The sequence below is a fragment of the Lutjanus erythropterus genome, chromosome 10 (genome assembly GCF_056507025.1).
Source record: "Lutjanus erythropterus isolate fLutEry1 chromosome 10, fLutEry1.hap2, whole genome shotgun sequence".
Lineage (NCBI taxonomy): Eukaryota > Metazoa > Chordata > Actinopteri > Lutjaniformes > Lutjanidae > Lutjanus > Lutjanus erythropterus.
In genome coordinates this window covers 30,124,009-30,149,851 of record NC_139326.1, presented here as the reverse complement: position 1 = coordinate 30,149,851, position 25,843 = coordinate 30,124,009, and the positions used below count along the sequence as shown (strand labels likewise).

At 39.8% G+C, this 25,843-nt stretch overlaps 1 protein-coding gene across 1 annotated transcript; it reads left to right on the top strand.

The window, feature by feature from the left end:
- The first annotated feature begins 12,916 nt into the window (after positions 1-12,916).
- Positions 12,917-23,818, top strand: hapln1a (hyaluronan and proteoglycan link protein 1a). The gene is made up of 4 exons (XM_084729006.1): positions 12,917-13,234; positions 18,897-19,241; positions 20,863-21,162; positions 21,861-23,818. Exons 1-4 carry the CDS (start codon positions 13,144-13,146, stop codon positions 22,148-22,150), a joined length of 1,026 nt encoding a protein of 341 aa, XP_084585132.1. The 5' UTR covers positions 12,917-13,143; the 3' UTR covers positions 22,151-23,818.
- The last annotated feature ends 2,025 nt before the right edge of the window (positions 23,819-25,843 follow it).

Below are 25,843 nucleotides of genomic sequence, written 5' to 3'. Positions count from 1 at the left end.
ATTCCGTACCAAGTGTGTGAAGTCCAACAACATATGGTATCTATAACTTTACAATATACTACTGGCTTGGGAGATATCTGCACTATTTGACTTGAAATCTCACTTGCCTCTCCAGCTGTGGTGATTTATCTAAAGATCCTCTGGTTAAGTGACAGATTTCATCTCATTAAATGTTAAGTGTGTGTGATTCTCTCACGTCAGAGCAGTTTTTGACAGTTTTTAAAGTGCTGCAGTTTTGATCATGCAGCACTTGGAGTTTGGACGCCATCTGTTTCCAATCTGTAAATGGATGCTAAAAGCCAGCTTTTCAGTTTCAAGCACAATGTAAACATCATGACAGAGAACTGATTGAAGCTGATGTCGGTCTTCTATTCACAATGCCAGGTGGCTGAACGACCCCACCCGTGTCCTTGGCGGGAGCTCCGGTTTGGGACCCTGAAATCTGCATGGATTTTATGACTTTTTATGGCTCCTTAAATCAATCACGAATAAAAGCACATGTGGCTGCAGTGCTGGCTCCTGTGTTATTCATTAAATTGGTAAGGGTGCAATAATTTGCCATGAATCCTCCCAAACTATCTCCCTACACTCCAGCCCTTGATGTCTCAATTGTCATTTGATGCTGAGTTTTCCTCTCAACTAAAGCTGTTTTCAACCGCAAACTGGCCCCTGGCCTCGCCGTGGCTCAACAAGGCATTTCATAATTAAATTTCTCTTTGTTTCAGCTCCAACAGTAGATCTCTTTAATACACTAAAGAGGGTGATAATCATTTCACAGCGATAAAAGGAATTACTGTAGGCCTATTTTCTTCAGGAAAACAGGAGTTTTTCATTTATACCTGCATGATAAAACATTCTCCTGTTTGAGTGAACAAGTATTTCCAGACATGTCAACAGTTTATAGATCAGGAAATGGCAGGGGCTGGTAGTAACAGGTAATGCACATGAGATAAAAAGTTTTGTTTTTTTAAGGAAAGAGTACTTTTCATGAAAGATGTTCCATTTCTGACCAGTTTGGTGACCTGAGCAGGATTTTAGTTTGTGTTCCTTGTGTCATAGTCAACTGCCATTACACACCACTATACTGCATTAACCTGCAGACATCTGAAATGTGACCCCAAAAACTACTACTTTTTGTAAGATATCAACTCAGAAAAGAAGGTTGGAAGACACTGGTTTCATTTTTAACAATGTGCTGCACTTTAAAAGTTTGTTATATCATCCATTGTGTGAAATCTTAAAATTTCTAAGAAAAATAGGTTGGGAACCACTGAATTAGAAAACAGGATGGAAAAAGGAAGAGCATTTTAACTCTAGAAGTGCCAGAATTCCTTAACTGCTAGAACAGTCATAAGTGGTCATTTTAATCTTCGGGGCCTCTACAGGTTACAAGCTACCTGGAAGAAAAATAAGCACCGCCTGTCTTTTGATCATGATGTGATGATGACAACACAAAAACCAGTAAAGGAAGCATCCTGGCCATGATAACCTCTGATGCCCAAGACCCAGCTGTAACACACACAACCATGCCCACTGCAGTCGAGCCGTTAATGTAATGCCAACTTCAGCATTAACGTTACTTTCATAATTGCAGTATACTCCAACTAATGTTATAATGGAACGTAACTTGTGTAATTATATCAAGTACTTTTTCTTTGCCTTGAAAAGGTATCTCAAGTGGTAAGTTTCATTTAATTTTAGTTATTTTTTATGGCAGTGATTGTACTTTTACTTGAGCATATATTTTCAGTACTCTACCCACCACTAAGGACAGGTAGTTTAATGTACAGATGAGTAATAATGAAGAAAAAACTGCAAAGAGCAATTTAGACGATGACACATTACAAGTCATACTATAAGTGTTAACATACTGTATGTTTGCACTTTTACCAGAACTAAACTGAAGGCAGATTGGTTTCCCATAAATGATGACTCAAGTGAATGTACTCATTTCCCAGGGCAACTGTAAATCCTCTAACTGTGCCAGAGTGGTCTGTGAATCTATCCCAGCAAACCTAAAGAGAAATGTGTGGGCTTTGACAACATACTACTGTAATTACATCTAAGTTTCCATGGCTCCCCTTTGTTTATCTTTACACGGTTCCATCAGTATGGAATTTACAACTTTCCACTCAAAATATTTAAAGAGACCTAATGTTATTGCTTTAAAGGACCATGCCAGTGGTTTTTGTATCTAACAACCTGTTTTAGCACGGATCATGTTACTGCTGGCATTTTGTTCAAAGCATACTGTCCTGTATAATGTTTTGTTTAATGCAGCTGAGTTCCATTAATTTGTGTTTAGTATGAAAGTCTACTCAAAGGGCGGATCCATTAATTTTCTGGGTTGTTTTTTAGGTTATCATATCATTCTATAGATCCCGAGTAGTGTTTCTTATGTAGTCAAAATTTGTGTGCACATATTTTACCATCAAAATACTACTCTCCTAAACCCTTTAAAAAATGTTTTCTCACATGACTTGATGTAAGTTTCTGCATGACAGCATTGCTACATATAAACTCCCTAGGTTGAGGGAAAAGAACATAGATGGAGTTTCCCTTTAAACGGATTTGAACTTGTCTGACCATCACAAAGAACAATGTCACTTTGCTTGAGTGTAGTTTTGATGGATGCTACTTACCCACAGTGCAATACACAGTGGTCATGGAGACACTTTTTAAATTAAAAATAGCAACTTGGATTGGAAAACGCTCCAGCAAAAGACCAGAAAACAGAAACAAATTCATACGGCACATAAATAAATCGCTGTATGTCTGCTATCACCATTGCGAAAGTCATTTATCCATCCTTCGTAATATATTTTCCTCCTGGTAATTTTGTAAAAGCAGGCTGACTTTAAACGTCTGCACTCCATTACCACAGAAAAATACTGCAGGTTTGACAGGAATACAAGCAGACATGATGTTCCCTGTGATGGAATATCTGTCTCAAGCAAGTTTCAAGTCTCTGTGAGCTGGAAACCATTCACTGTTTGAGATGGGATTTGAAAATATAAAACATTTGTGGACTTTTGGAATCATTGCTTTTCAAGGGAACTCTTGGACTTAAGATTTATGAATAAATGGTGTTGTATGTAGTAGAGCCCTTTGGGGCACTTTTTGGGATTTTGTGCTATATAAATTCATTAATTAATTAAAACAGATTTATAGTGTTAGCACCTTCAGGTCTGAGGCCATAGTTCTCTGCCTGAAAACGGTGCATTATTCCTGCAGATGAGGAGTGCATTGCTGCACCGAGCATCATGGTGAAGGCAGAGCTGAGCCAGTTGGCAAAGCGTCCAGTTTACCAGCTTATACATCCCACCCCTCACTTGTGGTCATGAGCTTTGGGTAGTGACCAAAGAATGAGATCGCAGATACAAGCAGCCAAAATGGGTTTACTACGTTGGGTGGCTGAGTTCAGTCTTACCCCATCTCAGCCACAAGCAACTCAGATGTAACTCAGATGTGCAAGTTACTTGCACATCTCAATCATCAGAATTACTGTCTGCACCAGTTCCTTGTGTCTCGTGTCCCAGCTGAGTCTGAGGGGAGTAACCAGAATGAGCTGAAATGTTTAATTTAAATTTCAAGTCCTTTTTTTCAACAATACGCATGCAAATATGAGGCTGGTGCCCTGTAAAAAGGCACTGAAATCATATTTTACCCGTATATTTTAAGCTAGGCGGAGCAGGGTATGCTCCACAGCCAGACATCAGCTCACTCTGCAACAGTGTAAGACTCCCTTCACTTTACCACCAGCTGGGACACAAGCTGCAGGCACTACTTGAATTTCTTCTGCAGTGCTTTAATGGGCAAACTGTTACCTTCACTGTACATTTACTGCCAATACACAACTTCACTGCTAAATTTTAATCTCTGATCACCAACACCTGTCTGCTCTGAGCTCAGCCAGCACTCACTTTGTCTTTTCTGTCTTTTGCTCATCGTCACCCACTACATACTCGCACACACTTATGCCACTATCATAAGAATCCTGCTGACAGAAAAATAAATCAGGAATATATATCAAAGGAAAAGTACAGACTGCAAAGAAAGTTTGGTTGCTTATTTGCTGCTGACACTTTAAGTGTGCAGGGCCTATATAGACAGTTGCTTCACTGCAGCATGAGCAAGGTCATCAAGTGAGAGTGATGCTAATATGATGTTTGCGGTCTAGACAAGGGACGAGAGATAGTGTGAGGAGCTTGGACATTCAAAGAGAGCTCAGATTAGAACCGCTGCTCCTTGACATCTGCCTTTGGAGGTTTTCCAAGCACGTCCTACTGGGAGGAGACCCCAGGGTAGACCCAGACCCTGCTGGAGGGAATTCATATCTCATCTGGCCCGGGACAACTTGGCATCCTCCAGAAGGAGCTGGAAAATGTTCCTGGGGAGAGAGATGTCTGGAATACCCTGCTTAACCTGCTGCCACCGTGACCCAACCTGTATAAGTGGAAAAATCCAGAAAAACGGATGGATGGATGGATGGATGATTTGTAATTAATAAGATAAAAGTTTTGAAAGCTTTTTGAATTTTCCTTTTTCAGTGAAGTCTTGAGTAACACATGCATATCACACTGACAGAGTACAGCATCTCTATTGTATATACTTTTAATGACGACTTCCTCATCTTTTCCTCTTCCCTGATTCCTGTAAGTGATGACTGTGTGTGTGTATATATTAGAGTCTTGTGCCATATGACTCTAGCATGACAATCTCCATGTATTAATCACTGTGTTATGGCTACCCAGACTCCATTAGCTCACCTCAAACGCAGGTCAAATGAATCCAGCTGCAGCTTCCAGTTGTACCACACTATGCATGGAGACCATGGGACATTTGTTTTGTGAGGAGTGACTCAGATATACGTATGCTGCTCTGAGTCATGTCCTACGAAGGTTCTTGTCAGTGTGTTTTCTGAATCCATTACAGTGAGAGTGTGTCAGTGTGTGCCAAACATTTGTATAACAGATTACCAACACTGCTGCACACTCTCACTTGTGAAGTTTTACAACCGATGACGTTTTAAGAAAGGTTAAGACAAATTATTTCCATCTTCACCAACCTAGTTCTAAGGGAAAATGCTTCAAGAAGTATTGCTGGTAAATATCTCAGGCCATCACTGTGGCTCTATAAAGATTCAGTTTTTCAAACGTCACTAGTTTCACTGATGAAAATCATCACACATGTGAAATTCGCCTGCCAATATCCAGGCACCCAGTGGTGAACAAGCACCCTTGACAACATGATTTCATATAGTTTGCTGACATAATTGCTCCAGTTGTGTTACTGCAATGACTCTCCCACAGTCTTCTGCAGCTGTGGCTAACACAGAGCCATACACCCACAAGCCTCCTGGTGAGAGCTTGGCAAGCCAAGTGCAAGACAGAGGCAAACCATCAGGTGGAGACAGGACAAAAAAGAAACAGTGAGAAAAGCTGAAACGAATGGCTAGTTGTGACACAGCAGAATATAAACACTCAATTTCCCCATGATGTAAAGCATAACACATACTATATAACACAGGTTTTATCTGATTCATCAATATGATTGAAACTTGGGCGGGATCTCATGACATGTAACACTCTGGAAAGGTTTTCCAGGGCTAAACCTGGATCAATCAGTTCAGAGAATGTACTGATTCAGAGTTGGCTTCCTTTATCTATTTAAAATGCCAAAAAAGACAATCCACAATGTGTATGTTTTGGAAGTTGAGTATCAAGTGTGGTCCCATCTGAAAAATAATTGGATATAGAATAGTACTGGCGGAGGTACTGACATCTATTACTTGTATTTTCACCGCCAGGAACAGGCCTGTGGGAAATCCTGCAATAAGTTGCATGTGCATATGTGAGTGACCAACAGAGCTGGAGCTACTGTCCATGTCATGATCTAATCTCACTTACTACTAGACCCATCAGTCTTATATTTTTTGCGCACATTCATAACTGAATACTCAGTGACATCCAGCCTGATCTCATTGCCAACTCATCAGATACCGATGTATCGTCACCACGCCTCAGCCAGTCATAGAGACATGCACAGTACTGAAACAAACGCACCAGGCTTTCAACTGACTTGAGTGTAAACTCCTTTGTGGCTGTACAAGACAGAGAGGACTTTCAACATAGTATAAAGAGAGAGAAGTCTGCATCTCAAGGAGGTGGGGTGGATGGATGGATCAAACAAACACAGCACTTTCATCCAGGAGACTGAGGTTCATGTCCCATGTTAATTTTTTTAAGATAAAAAACACTGCTAACATCACGTGCATTGTGATTTTCATCTTGGCAGTTGCTTCAGTGAAATAGCTTAAAATACATAGCATAGTATACCATCCTGAACCCACCCAAGTAGTTTTTGTGACTACCTGAACTGCATTAGTTTCACAACATTATCCACGTGTTAAAAGTATTTCTGATAGCATCATACAGCTGCTGAATGATACCTTATGAATCAGTATGAGAGGCTCAGGGGCAGTGACAAAACACCGGTATGTGATGAGTTGAACCAAGCCCCCAGGACGAGCGCCGGGCTTTGAAGCCAATTTGACATAGTGGCAGTAAGACATTGTAAGACAATGACAACATGATGCTCTGCGCCAGAAGTGGCTGTAAAATGGGGGTTACATTTTTTTGAGTGTCACAACCCCTGTGAAATGACTTGTTTCAATATCAGAGCTCAATCCATCTGGTCCAAGTCTATTAGACTTTTAGTCTATTACAGCGACATAATTAAATCCTTTTATCTCTTTCAAGTTAGCAGAGGGCTAAATTTGAAGTTAGTCACTCTACCAAAAGAAGACTCTACTGCAGTTGCTCTATGGGCAGCACAATGCAGAAGCATATGCAAAAGAGGCCCACCTCCAATGCTGTATGCAGTTCTCTATAGAACAGTTGGGACCTCTCTTGATTTTGGTAATTCACAATTTTTGAAAAGCCTTTATAGACTGCTCTGTTTTATACTGACTAATTCCTCATTCCTCTAGCGAGCCGGTAGCAGCCACAAGTCATCAACAACTGCTTGGCTAAAAACAAGATTTACCTAGTCATTTGCAAGCTTGTCTGTTTGGGCCTTGTCGTAGCTCAAAACCTAAGATCCATAGAAAAGTTTCATTTCATCAGAAACACCCATCAGAAAGACCCGTCTCACCGACTTACAGTTAAGTCGACTATTAAGTAGCAGCCTTATTAAGTACTTAAATAGATGTGCAAAACTATTAGCAAAAGAAACTAATGTGCTTTATGAATCTAAAGTCTTGATCTTCAAAGTAACTCTAGATTAAATAAGCCATGTAAAATGTATATTTCTTATGTAGATGTACAAAGTAGTGGAAGACCCCAAGTATTTACAGTATTGAAGTAAATGTATTTAACTACCTTTCACCTTTGACATATCTGATGGCAGGACAACAAAACAAAAGAGATGGAAAATAAATAAAGAACATCAGAGGTGACATGAGACAAATCAAACAAAAATTCATTCACACCAGAAAAGAATAGTCTATTCCTGCATCTACCCAGGCACTAGTATGAGACATCCATCAAAAGTTAGATAAAATAAATGCCAAGTTACATTTCAGTGGTTTTTGATCTTTTGATCCACTGGGCTGCAAAGAATCATTTTAACCTCTTGGGTCTCTTAACTGCTGCATTGTGGTTTGTGCATTTCCATGTCAAAGCCAGCAGATGGATGAAACTGTCCCAGCACCCAAGTAAAGTTCTACGACGCTGCTGCCACTGACACCCTGGCCACCATTCAGTCACTGCGCACAGATGGCACACAGAACAGCCACAGAAGCCAAGTGAAGGCCACCATGTGTGGAGCCATCTCTAATCAGGATCTGATGACAGAATATCCATTTCAAAACACAAAATGAAATGCTCTTTTGGTTCCTCCCTGATCTGATATGGAGGAGACTGTGACACACCAGCTGTGTGGCGTCAGAGCTGCTCTGCTCACGTATTTTTCAATTCAACACATTTGGGTTCTTATTCCACCCAGGCCTTTTAAAGTCCCAGTCTCGCACTTCTTTGTTCATCGCTGCCTTGTTACCAGGAGCAAACAGCGTATTATCCCCACGTCATCTTCAGAAAAGTCTAATCAAGTGTTATACTGGTGCAGATAATGAGTAACACATGTTTGGCGGTGTCTAATGTGAATGTGGCTAACAAGGGATAACCCATGTTTGTTCAGCTTTGACCTTTTCCTGTACAACCGTATGGAAAGGTTTATATAAGAGACTCCTGACAGTCACTTTTCGGATGCTATGCACCATCCTGCCCATAGGCCTCAGATGGGCAGGACCCAAAGAGCCGCTGTATGTTAACAGCACTCAAACCGCCCATCCAAGAGCTGGGAGCTCAGCCTGCAGAGAGCCAGCTGTGAATGTGCTCATGGCCCAGAGACTTGGCTCTGACACAGCAGACACGTGAAGGAGACTCTGGGTTGGACGCGTCTCAGCCTCAAGACATTCAATATACATACAGGCCAGTACATTCTGTACTCCCAAATGTGCACGTACAGATGCATAAGATTATACAGTATTGAGAAATATGCACAAATGGACACACACATGCTCTCTATTGTGATATGTCTTGAATGAACAGACATACTGTCTCAACACTGCCAACACCACAAAAGTGGTATGCCAATTCTAATCTCCAGTGTTGCCTGTTTTGCAAGAGTGACTCAGGCAAATTTAAGTTTGGTGTCTCTAATTCACTTTTTCATCACTAAGCACAAAAATTAACCCCTTCCTGCCTCATACTCTATGTTTTAACGCTTTTTTTTCCAAGTACTTTTTTCAATACTTCATGGTTCAGGTTACGTAATGTTAACTGTCTATATTTTGAGCTCAAAATGACTCAGTTTGTAATTTTTTTTTGTGTGGGTTTAAATCTATTTTTCATTGGACTTTTTAGTTTCAGTAGGTGCATTTCCATCAACCAGTCTTATGTGCTTATTTAATTTGAGTTTTGGAGGGCAAATATCGAAAGTTCGGGGGGAAAAAACTCAAAATATTGCGTGGCTGAGGTGGAAAGGTGAAAAATGAGACAAAGTGCAATGGAAACAGACTTTTTGACTCATCATCAGGTACATGAAGCATGTACCTTAAAGGTCCAGTGTGTAAGATTTATGGGGATCTTTTGGTAGAACTTGGCAGGAATGAAATGTAATATTCATAAGAAAAAGTGTTCATTAGTGCATAATCACCTGAAAATAAGTTAGAATGAGTCATATATATCTAGAGAGAGTGGAGGTCCTCTTCCATGTGGCCACACCACTATATTTCTACAACAGCCCTGAATGTTCAAACCAAACAATGGCCCAAGAGAGGACCTTTAGCATTTGCTTGCATTTGCAAGTTTTGCAGACACCGTAGTTTCTCCTACACGCTTGGAAGGGGACGGTAAGCTGAATGTATTCAGCTGGTTGAAATCAACAACCTCACTCTGAATATCCACTGAAAACATAAGATCTGTATGGAGACGTAAGGAGAAACATCCTGAAATTCTTACACAAAAGACACATAAATGTGAAATTTCCAACACGTTTTCTAATTTTTTTTATTTATGGTTTGACTGCTACTTTTCTAATTATGAGAAATTGTTGCACCCTTTCAGCCCATTCTCATTCCCAGCATGTCAAATACCAATGTTTTGTTATCCCCCCTCAGCAACTCATACAGATGTGCATGGTATGAGTTAGTGGCTGAGACTCACCCAGCTTTCAAGTGACTTCAGTGTAAACCCATCAGCTGTATGACATGCACCAGGCTTTCAACATAGTATAGTATATAAGGGCAGAAGAGTCTGGAAGTCTGGAAGAGGTGGAGAATTAGCACCACCTATTTGCTTATCCATATATATAACCATAACAGTAGCTGATGGAAACATGAATTTTTGCAGATTTGTTTTAAAAAATGTACACTTAATTTGGATGGAAAACTGTCTGTAGAAAAGTTTAGTAGGCAGGTCTCTGCCTGGGGAAATCATTAGAACTGAAGTTCTCCAGACAACAAATCTACTCCATTACATGATTCATGAAGAACATGTCCTGGCCAAAGATCAATTACATAGCTTCTTAAGATGAGCTGAACATACAGATGGAAGAAGAATAGATCTTTATGAAAGAGAATCTATCTATCTATGTATCCATTTTTCCATCCATTTGTGCCATTGTTAGTACTGTATGACTGTACTTGCAGCTGGTAATTACAGCTATTATGTAATATTTCATCACATTTTGTCAGTAGAGAACACTGAGGATGTTTTATGTTGGGTTTAAATCTAATCAAGTTCAAGCCGTGCAATTTCTCCAAACCCAGAACTGCTCTGTGGTTCTCATATGAACCAAGCCAAGCTCTTTCAAATTCAATTAGGACAAATATCCAAATATTTACAGTTTTACAATGTGGCTTAGATATATGCTGATAGATTTGCAACACAAGTTAAGCCAAGTGACACTTTTTGTTGATTGTACTGGTTTCTTTTACACCTCATCATGCATATACACTGTATTGACCCTACATGTGCACCGCTAAAGCTGCTGCAACCTATTCTTCTTTGATTTCCTTTGTCAGTGGGACTAACTGGGAATACTGTAACACAAAAGTTCTTCTCTCAAGCACATGTTTGAGCAAACTGGGTTCTCACAAATGCCTGTTCGTTGGGAAGGAAGGAAGCGCCCGCTTAGGCACAACAATCTTCCTGTCAGCAGTTAAATTGCTACACTTGGGGACTACACTGGCATCCAGTGTCACAGATGCTGCCATGGGGTGCAGCAGGCAGAGGTGGGAGGTAATTAAGTACAAATAATTCTTTACTGTACTTAAGAAGAGTTTTCAAGTATCTGTACCTTACTTGAGTATTTATTTTTCTGATGACTTTTTACTTTTACTCCATGCATTTTTACACAAAAAATCTCTACTCCTTACATTTTCAAAACAGGCTTGTTATTTTCATTTTAATGCATTTATGGGAAATTATTAATTAATTGATTGTGTGTTGCCTTCCCAACATCAACAGCGATTTTAACCTAAATCCATGGGACAATTACACATACGAAAGACATCAAGACAGCAGGCAGAAGACGACATAAGACAAAAAGGACACAACGAAAAGAAAATGATGTAACAAAACAAAATGGATGTAACAAGACAAAAACAATGTAAAAGACATAACAAGACAAAAAAGATGTAACAAGATCAAAATGACCTAACAAGACAAAAACAACGAAATAAGATGAAAATGACAAGACAACAAAGAAAAGATATAACTACATGCAACAAGAAAAAATTACATGATATAAAGGATCAAGACAAAAAAAATGTAAAAGATGCCACAAGTAGGAAACAAGACAAACAGACAGAGAGGGAGCCTGTGCTTTTCTACTTTTACTTGAATAAAGAAGTTGAGTCAGTACTTCAGCTTTATCAAATAAATAAATATCTTTACTTCTACTTGAGTAAAGAATGAGTGGACTTTTGCCACTGCTGGCAGTAGGTGATTGCAGCTCTGGATTAAACTCACAGTGTATGTCAGGAGTCTCTGTGTCCTCCCTCTGAGGACATATACGTTTATAATTTCACCATGGGCCTTTGGCCATCTTACGTAACTGTTCCTTAGATCTGCAGAGGATTGGGGGAATTGAAGGCAGGGGTAGGGGGGATGTGCCCACGGAAAGCTGGGGCTTTAGAATATACAACAGGGGCCCACCATGTACTCTGTTGTATATCTCTGTGGGGTTTGAAAGACTGACAGATGAGGCAGAGAAGAGACAGAGGGAGACAAGAGAAAGAAAACAGTTTGGGTTGTCCCAGCTGTAATAACTCCGGTGATGGAGTGGCCCTGAACAGCATCTGTAGTGTGTTGCCCGACTCCCAGCCTTTGCCATCTTTCAAAGACAACCCGGGCGGCTGAGAAAACGTTTAGGTGAGACCACACAGGCCCCCTCTGCTCATGGCTGGTCGCAAATCCATGTCCTGCCTCCCTAGAGTTCCTCTGCTGTCTCTGCTCTGCTACAGGATCAGAGGAGACTGGGAGGAACACGCTCTCACGATTTACAGTAACTGTGGAGGGGTCTAGCTGTGGGAAGGGTGGGTATCAGCCGACGTGGTTACAGATGTCTGTAACACAACTTTAAAAACATTCAAACAGGAAAAGAGGAAGAGAATAAAAAACAGCCTCGGATGTACAGTATGTACGGAACAAATGCCATAGGGAAAAGGAAGAAAGGGAAGATAAAAGAATGTATTAAATGAAAGAAGCAAAGGACGATAAGGTGAAAGTATGATCTTCTGTGTACATCATTTTTATGACCCTTTTGCTTTTAATGGTCTTGCATCAAACGTATGTATAAGCCAAGAAGACTGCAAAGTGACTTTTATCACTATTTTATCAAGTCTGTGCATGTATCTGTGTGAAGAGAAGTGTTCAGGTCATGTACAGTTTAGAGTAATGTGTGACAATTTTGATTTGTGAAATTGAAGACTAATAAAGAGACCATAAAAACAGAAATAGTTAAATGGGGCGTGAAAACAGAATGAATCACATTTAATAGAGTGAGAAAATACCAAAGCTGCAAGTCACTGGACAATGGATGTGATGCAAAACATTTTTATATCTTAATGCAATGAGTATTCAATCAATTTCATTGCTCATTGTTACTGCATTCCTCATTGTAATTCTATCTAACATACATTTTACTCTGGATAATCATCTGCAGGTTAATTGTCTGGAGTTTTGCTGGATCCCTCATTCTCCCAAGGGAGGGAGAGGAGGGAGTTTTTCTTAAATAATGTGGCAAAGGGGAGCCCGTATGGAGCTGTGCATGGTGATGGGCTGAGGGGAGGGGGGAGTGGTCTCAACCATGCTAGGCTACAATAAAAGGCACTTGTCTAGACCTCTGAGGAGCCCAAACTTTCCAGTAGCACCACAGGCGGCTGCTGCACAAAAGAAAGACGGAAAGAGGGGACAGCTAGATTCATTAAAATTGAAAAAGAAGAAAAATTGTTAACATTTGTTTCTCCTAAAATATTTAAAGCTCAGATAACTTAGTGCAGATTTTTCTTATCAAGTTTTATATATTTATATTTTTTTTTATTGAACAGGGCCCTTTGTGTGAAAAAAGAGAAAAATGACGAGTCTGCTGTGCATCACAATAATCTCCCTGACCCTGGCTGCCAGTGCATACAGTCAGGTGACGACCAGTCCCTCACCACCAACAGGTAAGATCACATTTATGTTAAAAAAAAAAAAAGTTTGGTCTTTAAGTATGTGGCTGATTGTGTGTGTGTCTGTGACCAGCTTTTGAATGCATGTGCGCACGCATGGAGAAAAAAAAGAGGAAGAAGCAGAGGATGATCTATGTGAGGGCAAAGTGGTACCAGAGCTCAGGCTTGCGTAACAACAGGGTCATTGTAGCAGTAGGTAACAGAGTTGTCTAACATAGCACACAGACACAGTATGACTCACCATTGACTCACTGACTTGCTGCATACAGACTACCACAGCATGGACTGGCTGCTGAAAACTGTAAATCAACCTGTCATTCATTCAGAAGTACTGCCTGTACTACTGAATGGAAACCACACCATTAATACTACTTGTTGGTGGACTGTAGCCTTAAAATGTCTCACAGGTGGTTGAAACCGGGCTTGCTTTCCGTTGTTGGGTGTATATTCTTACTTATGTGCAAAAATAGTTAAGAGTTTTCCACAGCACAGTCTTGACCTTTTGCCAGTTTTCTGTGATTTTATCAGTCCTCACCTTCCTGTGGCAGACAGAAAATGAAAACCAAGAAAGACGCCACATCAGACAGCACCTGCACTCCATCATGAGGCTGTTATAATTCAAATTCACACCTGCCAACAGCATGACACACTGAGATGGTTGCTGAAACCTCGAGCTATGAAATACCAGAATAGATCTACCGCTGTGGAGAAAGGGGGGGAAAAAAAGGGCTAGCTACAGTAGACGCTCTTGTGTTATTTGAGTGATATTCGATGCGCTTTCAGCAGCCCTGCAAGCTGACTCAGTAGATGTCAAATTAGGGATGTCTGGGCTTGCTCTCTCCTCCCAGACGGGAGGAAATGGTTTGGCTGTGGGGAGAACAATTTCACTCTGGGAGGAGATTCTGTTTTTTTTTAAACCAAACATTGATATTGGTCCCATTGGCCAGTGATGTCACAGGTGTGCATGTAAAAAGTATATGTATATTTATACATGACCTCACTGTGTGCATTATGTAAAAGCATTGGCTCAACTCAATCATTGTTCTATACAGTACAGCTTATATGAGCCATATGAGCAGTGTATTCTCCGTCTGCTCACGGGGCGTTGCCTGTCCTTATACCTACTGACTCACTCTGGCACAGGGAGCCTTTTGGAAATCCGCCACGGTAACAGGCACCCTGACAGGAGCAGAGTTAAGATTAACGACCCACAGCCAAACGTATAGAGCCCCATGCTGAACAGCAGCCAAATGACTCTGTTTTTCCCTGTGAGGTAATAGTCTGTTAAGTCTAATGCTTACTGTAGTTGTTGGTTACTGAGGCTTGGCCCCGTTGCTAGGGCTGGGTGGGAAAAGGAGCTTGGCTGGAAATGAGGCTGGGGTCTTAGTTGAAAATGTGTTCAGGCAAGGAGATGGGAAGTTTGCTGCTGTTGTACTGGTGTTAATTCACAAATGATGCTGATGACAGTGTACTAAGGATTACATGTGACCTTGTGTGAGTAACACTAGGCCTGGGCAATATGGACAAAATCACAATATTTTTTTTTACCAAATACCTCCATATCAAATCTGTGGAGATGATTATTGACTGTAAAAATGAAAAAATTGAGAAAACTCAAATTATTTCAATAGACTGAGCCCAACTCAAACTCTTAACTTTTGAAAAAGGTTTTACCAACTGATCATGTTTTATTCAGATAATTTACTTTTCTTTTTCAGATAAACTATAATCTTTAATTAAACAAAACTCAAAACTCTAAAGAGGGCGGATGACCTCTTCACTTTTTTACAGTGTTGGCGCCTCCACAAAATATTAGCACAAGGATTTTTTAGATAAATAATCAGCAGAAATGTGGTTATAATCACATAAATCTCATAAATAAAGGCACATAACAGAACAGCTACAACAGTCTGGTAAGTTTAGAAAATTACATCACTTTACTGCAATTCAGCTTTTAAAACCAGAGAAAAAAAAACACTTATGCCACATCATGATATAACAATCTTCAAAATCCTAGTCTCGTATCATGATATCAATATAATATCAATGTATTTCCCAGCCCTAAGTGATACACACCCACCCTCTGTGTTTGTGCTTGTTCTGCATGACAAAAAGCAGGAAAGAGTTTATGGGAATTAGAGTGTAGGAGTTGGCCTGCTCTGTTTGTCCCAGCTGTGCTTGTTAATTCTTTCTCCATATTGACACAAACAGGCCAGCAGCAGCAGAGGAGAATAAAACTGTGGGATGTTGCATAGCGTCTCATGTGTAGCTGCTCTATTAGAGGGCGTGGCACACTGTGCACACACTGATACAAACATGCTATGACTGCACTCCATCCTTTCACAGAGGAGGCGTGCGAGCCAATAAAACACCTTGTTCAGTCAATAACTTAAAGCACAAATTATGTTCAGGGATTTAACAGCATATTTAGCTCTTGTAGTTTCAGAATACATAGGTCAATGAGTAGACTTCACTGCAAAAAAAAACAAAAAAACTATTCGTTTCAACTTAAAAGAAAGTAAGTGACCAGACTGCCTTAAAATTTTAAGTTAACTGAAGTTGAAAAGACAAGTTGGGGTGATTTTGAAATGATTCAAATTAAATAAACTTTTTTTTTAGGGTCAGAACTCTATCTGCCCAAATTGTTTTCTTAGCATTTATCAAATAACAACAAAGACTAAAGTTAATTGTCATTCTACATCTATAAAATGTCATAAAATAGTGGAAAATGCACTCCCATTTTTTAAAGTCCAAGGTGATGTATAATCCAACTTGTATATTTACATTAAATTGATGAGAAAAGGTTACTTGATTTCACTAAATTTCTGCACAATTATTTTTACATTGTTGGACCGCTGCAATGTTGTTGTAAATTAACAGTGTTACAAAGAAGCAGATGGTTTCAATCATTCGCTAATACAACTTTTAACAGAGTGAGGGAGAATTGTGCTCGGTCATAAAATGGCAGTGGGTCTTGGCTGCAGCTGCAGTGCTTTTTTATTGTCACACACATGTGTTCATTTACTTCTTTTGCCATGTTTTCATTCCCAGCTGCACTCCACAACATATTGCAGATAAGAACCGTTGTGAATCATTTGACAACCCATTTTTATGTTAAATGTGACAATTAGACCTGACCTTTGGCCTCAGAGAGACTTATATAAATAGGATGTAGTTTGAGGTGTGACAAAGAAAAGAAAGGCTCCCTTCTCTTCCTCAAAGGTTAAATACACACAACAGGCTGTTGCTTTATGAGTATGGTGTGCCCCACATGGCCGGGGCCACATTCTCCTGTGGGACATGTGTCTGCCGGTAACCGCAGGAGCAGGAAGGAGTGTGGAATTACTTTCAGCATGCCTGTCTGCAGCTACTGTCTCTCAGGCATCATTAGCTTCAAGGTTGCTAAAGAATATATGATAGAGTTCTTATGTGCATTTATTTAGTGATCCATAAGGTACTTGGTCGGTGTGTATACAGTGATTTACAAGCTCTTTCCTCAGCATCAATCAATCCCCTCCTTCCGTCTCACATTTCAGGATTACAAACCACATCCAGCATTTGGTTTTCGTCTCTGGACAGAACAATGTTTCCATAAGACATACAATGAGCCCTTTATTCTTTCTACTCTACTTTCCTGAAATTTGGAAATTTCTAGGCGTAAATGTTGGATGGCATCACATCTGGTGAGCTAGAGTTGACGTCACCATCGCCCTCACCTTTGCCAGGGCGTTTGATGAGCAGTTTAGTCATCATGGGTCACTCAGGTTTCAATCACACTTCATGCGACTTCAACCCATGCAGAGAATTTATGAGGCACAGCAAAGCTGTGACTCATTCATCACTGACAGAACAGGCAAAGAGTAACCCTGTCCAAACTACTTTTAAAGTCTGCTCTTAAAGACTTTGGTAATTAGTGGTGGCAAAAGGGCGTTTCCTTGTAAAGTACCTGGCATCTTGTTGACCAGTCAAGAGGCAAGTGAGGCTACTGGGTGAGGTGATTGGGTAATAGAAGTAGAAAAGTAGCGTCTGGCATATGAGAAGCTTTGCGGTCTAATGAAAGAAATGAAAACATGGAAGAAAAGTGGCATGAAGTTGGACTGAAGGGTAGATTAGGTCTGTCAGCAGTGCTTTTGCTAATTAAATCCTTCTGCAGGAGAGCTCGATACTAATGATCTGAGCGCCACTGAACAAAGTCCAGACACGCGTCTACTGTGTGGTTAGAATGGCAGATTGGGACAGTTTAGAGATGGGGGTTGATTAGAAGTCGTCTCAGTGTCACTCCTCTGTGTGTATACATAAGGGTCGGGGGAGGGGGGCAAGTTAAGGGTTGGTCAGAGCGGAAGGCAGCCAACCAGTGGCTCCAATTATTCCCTGCATTGCCCATGTGGGAAACGTTTTGAAGAGCATGTGAGACAGTATTCCGGTCATGGCTCTGGTATTGCTGCTCAAAGTGAGGCGCCTTTGCACAAATGCTGGCATGCTTAGTCAGAAAGGAGAGACAGACTGGTTTAGACGCAGATCATCCATATTGAGTGAGTGGGAAGAGAATAAATCACAAACAGACCAGCTTGGGGCTATTTAGACACTCAAGAGACACTCTTGAAGCACTAAACCTGGAATCAGCCAAAGACTGTGTGGTTGCACAAGATTAATAGTTATGTCTTCAGACCACTTATAGCTAAAGGCCAGTTTATTTGCTCAGTTATGTAATTACCATATTATCTTACAAGTCCTGTGCACTTACTCTACTTACAAGGCTGATTTTTCAAGGCTGTACCTGTGGTGGTGGAGGTCAGGGGCCGTGTACATCTATCCATCTGGTGCTTATTATTATTGCCTGGCACAGGCGACCCCTTGCTGGCTGGGGTCTTCTTAACTAAGCAAGCCCTGTGAGGTCTAAACATGGAGGTCAAGGAGATTGTGGGAACCCACGGTGAGACATAAATGACCTGCCGTTTTGAGTTAAATGGTGGCCTAGATTGAGCACGAAGTGCACAGACTAAATACACAGAAGAAAAGGTAATGATGGCAGATAGATTCTGCAAATCATTAACTATATTATTTGCTTATGCCTTTTTTGTTATTCATTCTTAACACAAATCAGATGGAGCAGATGAAAGATAAGCTCTTCATTTTGAGGGTTAATCCTGAGGAACCAAAGGTTTATAAGTGCCAGCACTGACAAGAGCAGGAAGGAGACTGAGGAGGACGGTTATTGGCTCCGGGGGATGAAGACTGGCTGGTGTCCAACACTGATCTAATAAACCAAACAGGATACCCAGACTCTTTGATAGTTTTGTGTATGAGAATGCCTTTAACTGCATAACTTTGTTCATGTGCAGTTAAATATGATATACAATCTCAAATGCAAAAAACATACTTCTGAACAATTATGTAAAGATAAGGCAAAGAAGAGAGAATTGTCAAAGTTTTCAGGGGTTTTTTTTTCCTTTGTTGGTGTTTTCTCAAACAGACGTTTGCTTCATCAGTTCCACACCAAGCACAAAATCAAAGCAAAAGTTTCTGGATGTAATCTTTGGAATCACTTTGTAAGATATGAATATAATTTATACATGATCCTATTTGAGTCTAGATAACATAAGTCTAATCACCACCAAACCCTAATAAGATTATATCTTGTTTTCCTCTTTTCCAGTTAAGGCCTTTGCTGAACTAGGTTCCAATGTCACCCTGCCCTGCCGGCTCATGTCCAAGGACGCCATGTCCTTTGGTCACATTGGTATCCGAGTCAAATGGACCAAGTTGGCAGATGATGAATCACTGAATGAGGATGTGCTGCTTTCAATGGGATTCCACAAGAAGACCTACGGAAACTTCGAGGACCGTGTGTTTTTGCAGGAGCTCGACACTGAAGATGCCTCCTTGGTGATAACTGAGGTCTCCAAGGAAGACATGGGAAGATACCGCTGTGAGATCATCAATGGGATGGAAGACACCATCCAAGATATTCTCTTGGAAGTGGAAGGCACTTCCATAGATGGTAATTTTTATATCTATAAAGAAACTTAGCATAAGATTTAAGGGTATTTATTGGCAGAATATGGCAGAAGCACAGTATAATATTTAAATATGTTTTCATTAGGGTATAATCATACATATTTTTCTTGCCTTAGAATGAGCCCTTTATAACTTACAGTGGCCGTAGCTCCTCTTCAATGGAGGCCACCATATTGCACCACCATGTGGAGAGTGTGACAAGGTGTTTGCAATCTGCAAGCTCACCACTAGATGCCACTAAATCCTACACACTGGTCCTTTAACATGACAGCTGGAGCACTTTCACCAGCCATTATATGTGTGTCCTTTTGGCATATTTAAAGGATAAATCATCTTCCTCAGCAATAGTTTTGTTTCTAGTTACTGAAAACATCCACATTTTATTTTCTTGTGGAAAGGAAAACAGAACAGACATCTTGTCCTGATCTATCCAAACCGCTGTAATGATTCAGTCATGATTACATTTGAATACTGTTCAACATAAGTAAACAGAAACACATTTTCCATCTTTTGCGGTCCATATACTCGTTCATCTGACTTACTCATCAGACTTTATAATGACTTCTACTGTTTTAAAATGTGCCATTCAAAGAGAAACTGATTTTCATGCAAGTGAGTGTCATTTACATATTTATAGATAGATTCCTGAAGCTTGCATGGTAACACACCAAATCCTTGCAGTATATTAGAGCTCTTCTGCACCAAAGGGCAGGTTCCACCCACCTTTTGTTGATAGTTTTTCACATGTGTGAAGGATCAAACTGGGTGGAGGCTAAGCATGCACATGTAATTTTAGACAAAACCACTGTGAAAAGAATAATATTAACCTAAAGCTGTTGAAATTAGCTAAATCTATGGGTAACAATGAAATACAGTAACGTATTAAGGTAAAACTTGGTATAAGAAAGGAACCATTATCAGTGAACTATTAGAGCATTTCTACCATTAATTCTGCAGCCTTATATCCATATTCTCCTGAACTGGACTGTGCTGATAAGTTGATTCACTTTTGAAGTCCTTGAAAATTACTTTACATACATTATTACTTCTTGTTGGATCCATGCTGTTCAGGCTAGAATATTCAAAGTATTTTGCTTTGATCTTTAATGCAACTGAAATTAAAGCTACAATATGGAATATTTCTGCATTAAAATGTCTGAAAACATTAGACTTATGTTAAAATTTTGTTGAGCTGTACTTACATTGTCACAAATGTTTCAAACAATGTTCAAACGCAGAGAAATCCAATTTTTTTTCCTACTAGCCATTACTAGCTAGTTGTTAGTTGCTACTTCTGTGAAAACATGGGATACACTGGCTACGTGACTAAATGTAACACAAATAAAACTTAAATATTACCTCGTCCATGGACATGATTTCTTTCTGAGTCATAGATTTTCATCAGCTATCATCAGGTGGCTGTTTAAAATTGAAGACAACAGCTCCCATGATCCCACACCACTTCACGACATAATCAAACGACGCCTTTTGTTATTGTTTGACAATAAATAGGTATACATTTACATTTAAACGTAAAACTAGACACCAACTGACTAACATATTATCACATTTCACATTCATTTTATCTCTTCTGTCTCTCTCAGGTGTTGTGTTCCCATACTCGCCCAATATGGGCCGCTATGACATGACCTACGACAATGCTATTCAGGCCTGTTTGGGACAGGATGCTACAATCGCCACATTTGATCAGCTGTTTGATGCCTGGAAGGGCGGCCTGGACTGGTGCAACGCTGGCTGGCTGCTTGACGGCACAGTGCAGTATCCCATCACCAAACCCAGAGGGCCTTGTGGCGGCTCCAACGCTGGGCCCGGAGTCAGAAGCTATGGCCGCCGTGACAAAATGAGCCACTATGACGTGTTCTGCTTTGCCTCTGCACTGAAGGGTGAGCTTTTAAAATTTGTTAACCCACTGCTTTTTGCTATTCACTGTTCTTGTAGTGGACTTGCTGGAGGGAAAACAGCAAATTTAAAACTTTGAAAAATAATTGCCATACACTGTAAAAGAATAAGTTAAGAAAATTCATTATTTCAACGCAACAGCCTTCACTAGATTTTTGAGTTTTAACTCAAACTTAAACACTGACTTTATAAAACAAAATAAAGTTTAGCTGACCTGTAATCTTTTGTTGAGAGGATTTAGTTTTCTTCTTTAGATACATTTAAATTTTAGAAATGCAAAAAAAAATTGTATGTAAAAATTGTTCAGAGTGAGCTGTGAACCTGATTTGTCATTATTTTGATGCATGAAAATAAAATGGATGCAACTGAAACTATTAAATTATTCAACATTATTGACTTTCATGTAAATTTATGTAAAAGTAAATTATCTCAACAAAACATTATTAGTGGGTAAAAACTTTTCAAAACATAAGAGTTTGAATTCTGCTCAAAACTCAAAAATCTATTGATGTAAGTTGCCCTGAAATTTTTAGTTTCATCAACTTTTTCTTTTTTATAGTTTGTGACCTACTTTTCTTGACCAGTGTGTAAAAAATAGAAAATACATTCTGCTGATTGAATTCTTCTATCAAGCAAATATTTTTCTTCTCCTGACCGCCTGTTTCACTTTCTCTGCTGTCAGGACGTTTTTATTGGCTGGTCCAACCCGACAGGCTGACCTTTGATGAGGCTGTGCAGGCATGCTTAGACGATGACGCCGAGATCGCCAAGGTCGGCCAGATATACTCCGCCTGGAAGCTCGAGGGCTACGATCGCTGCGATGCCGGCTGGTTGGCTGACGGAAGCGTCCGCTACCCCATCTCCAGGCCGCGCAAGAACTGCAGCCCCACAGAAGCTGCAGTGCGCTTTGTTGGATTCCCAGACAAGCTGCAAAAGTCTTACGGTGTCTACTGCTTCAAGGCTGAGCAGTGAGTGGGTAGATGAGAGTAGGGAGGCCATAACCACCAAAGAGCAGCAACAACCACAACCAATTAAAATCAAATAATAAAGCTTACATGCTTTGGAGCTTAACTAGCATGAACTCAGTACCTTTCTGAAACTGTGATAACCTTTTTTAACGCCTAAAAACAAATACTGTACATCATACATCCATATGCAATGAATGACAAAATATTTTGTAGCCATTAAGTTTTGTTTTTCTCTAACTGTGCATTCATTAATTTTACACAGAATGTTTGGGGAAAAGACAACAATGTTAATGTATGAGTGATGTGACAGAGACAAGAACTTGATGGTTATGAAGCATCAAAGTTTATTTTGTCCTCCACAGAATGATTAGATGTATGAAGTTTAAGAATATAGAGCATTTATGCTCACATGCAGATGATATTTGCTGCTTTAAAATAAAACAGTGTGATATTTTATGCATTTATCAAGAATCGCATCAATCAAGACCTTAGATTGATAACAGACTCATGAACATAACTTGGCTACCACTGTTGAGCTATACATAAAGTATCTACATGTTATATTGCAGTAAGTATTCAACTGGATCCCTCTCTAATCTGAGTTCAGGCTCCTTGTTCACCTTGAGGAGTTGAGATCAAATTTACTGTTTAACAAGGAAATGAATGTAAATGTCTTGATGGACTGTGATCTATTCTGCATTGATAGCTCCCATTAGATCAACTCCCAATTACAATTTGAAAGACATTTTTTATATTGTAACCTTTTGCAGTATGTTCGTTTATTTTAAAAAAATGTTTTTTTTTCACTCTTTGTTTGTCACTAAAGTTTTTTTGTTTTTGTTTTTTTTACATGTTTTATAGTGTTCTTTTTTTAAAGAGAAATACAGATATTGTCATTTGCAGATTTCTTTTTTTGTGACGTGTAGTTTTTAGACATCTTACATCTGGCACATACAAAACAGCAAGACAGTGAATGCAGAATAAGTACAGACTTTCCACTGCTGCCCTGAATATAACCTTTTAATCTAACATAACCCTGATCATCTTACAGCTGAAGGAGTTCCCTAAGATAGACAAGAACTCTAATATCACAGTAGTTACACGTAACTAACAAATGAATGGGCTGAAATCCATTCTGACTGCAATTTCACAAGTTCACAAGGTTATGAGCTATAAATGGTACACTTCCACTGGCGCTCTGTTCTTTTAAAGACCTAGGTAATATTGATTATCACGTACACTCCTTAATAAGAGTTCAGGGATAGTCATGCTGTAGAGACTAGATCTGAAAAACTCTTAAGTAATATCAACAAAAAAATCCTAATAATTTCCTGTGCACCACAGTGAGCATGTTTTGGGACCTAGAGAGCTGATAATCTAAAGGTATGCCATAGCCAGAAGACAGAGATATCAGTCACAACAATAATTTGATATTTTGTGTTTTGATTTTTGTTATATTGTCCCTTTAAACATTTTCTAATCCTAGGCACTGACATACGGTACTTACTGCAGGTTACATGTGGTAATATGGTGATGCATTGTTTGTAAAAGCAAAACTTAAAAATGTCTGTTACACACTCATGCATGAAAAAAGGCTGAAGGTATTTTTGTATCTTATTGCCATGTACCTTTTTCAACAAAGCAGTTTGAAATAAAGAATACAACCTTTAAATGTATTTTGTCCCTTTTTCAACAATGAACATGTTTACATTTTATTAAAGGAACCAAATCAACATGTATTATGTGGAGATGCAGAGGTTTAAGCAGAAATTTAAGCAGTATTGTTAAAACTGCCATGGCCTGAGGCCATGTATTTGGCATGAGCCCATGTCGCTGAGAGGACTTAAGATTAGTCTCCTCACATTTATTTATTCTTTGGCATTTTTAAAATTCAGTGCCAGGCTGCCAGCCCACCACTATGTTAGACAAAGGGAACAGTACCACAGTCTTTAAGAGTGCTGGTGGGAATGCATGGGAATTGGGTCAGATTTAGGTTGATTCAGCAGTGAAATGCCAGACAATTGTAAATGTGTGTGACAGAGAAAAGTCCATTGATGCAAGCTTTTAGTTCTCTGGAAGCTGGGGAAGATAGCAACAGAATAAAAAGAGAGATTGCAGAACTTAACATAGAAAATGTTAATTAAAGTGTTGAATTCTCAAATAAAATTTAGACAAGTTGACAGTTGATAAAAACTGCAGAAAACATTTATATTTTGTACACTTGTGACATAAAATGAGCATTTTTTTCTCTCTGGGTTGGTTTATGCTAAAAGCAGGCAATAGTCTGATGATGGGATGGGAGGGGGGGACTTACCATTATGCAAGGGTTAGCAGTTGACCCTTCACTAAACCCCTCCTGTGAACAGCAACTGTCCAATTATAGAGCAGCACTTGTAACTAGGGTGCCTCAGGCCTGTCAAGCTTTACATTTTGTCTCCATGTTGAAGGTGCCCATGGGGCGCTAACACAGTGGTTCCCAAACTTTATCTGGTGCGCCCCACTTTAGGAGCCAAAAAAAGTTCAGTTCAGTTTCTCGCCCTCTGAGGGTCTGAGCTGATCTAGCTAAGATCTTATCCTCGCTCTTTTCCTTGGGTGATCGTGGCCTAGTCTGCTGCACTAATCTAGTCCCTGTGCTTCCCTTTCCCAAGTTAATGACTGTATTTCTGTCGTCTATAGTGTACATATACATGACATGTTTCACCATCCACCCAGTGTTTGCCGTGGTGTAAGCTAGCTTTAGCCTCAGTCTTTTATCTTATATCATGTCTGCAGCAACTGAGTACTTTTATACATTTAAGACACTTTAACAGGGTACTTCTCAACTCACTCAGAGAGTTTAAGCATTAGCATTAGCTCACATTAGCCAGCTTATGAAATCTGCTGTCAAGAGTCATCATTTCAGCCGAATCTCAAAGCATCTAAGACCAAGTGTTTAAAAATGACTCACAATTTTGATGTTAAATCTGTCATCGTTGTATCGAGAAAAGAGGGCCACACTAAGGAGTAATATCATCCAACGAGCTTTTCCTTGCTTGTGTCTGGCAAAAAATCACACAAAACATTTTTGTCCATCTGTCCTTCATCAGTGTGTGCAACTGTTATCACTGTAATCTGCATACGTGCAGTGTGAGAATGAAAAGCTTGACGTGTAGCAACAGGGGCTAAGGAGGGTGGGGCTCAGTGAATGATCAATTTCCCTACACCCAAAGGTAGGCGCTACATGAAACACCTTATAAACTTATGGCTAAGAAAGCTTTTTGCTGATTACTTATGTCTTTCTAATTATCCTTATGCTAAAATGGCATCAGTGCTGAAAAAAGGAGGAGGCCTGAACATACTGCTGCTGTCTGGCAAGAGATACAGAAGTATCCACTGCCATACTACCACACCACAGAACAGCTTCTTTCCTCAGGCTGTGAGACTCCTCACTCCATCCTCCAAACTCCACCATGATGTGAATTGAAAAGGGGGGATGTGGAGGGTCCCATGTCTGTTTGCCTTAGGCCCCATAGTGATTAAATGCACCCCCGCCAGAGAGTAATATGGGAAAACAGCAGGATAATGAGTGAGTGATAGACACTGCACCAGACTAGACATAGTCTGAGGAGCCTGTCAATCCAAAGAAGGTATCAGGAAGAGCCAGAATGCATTTCCTTTCCAAAACAAACCTAGAAAGCTTGTTAAACCCTCGAGAGAC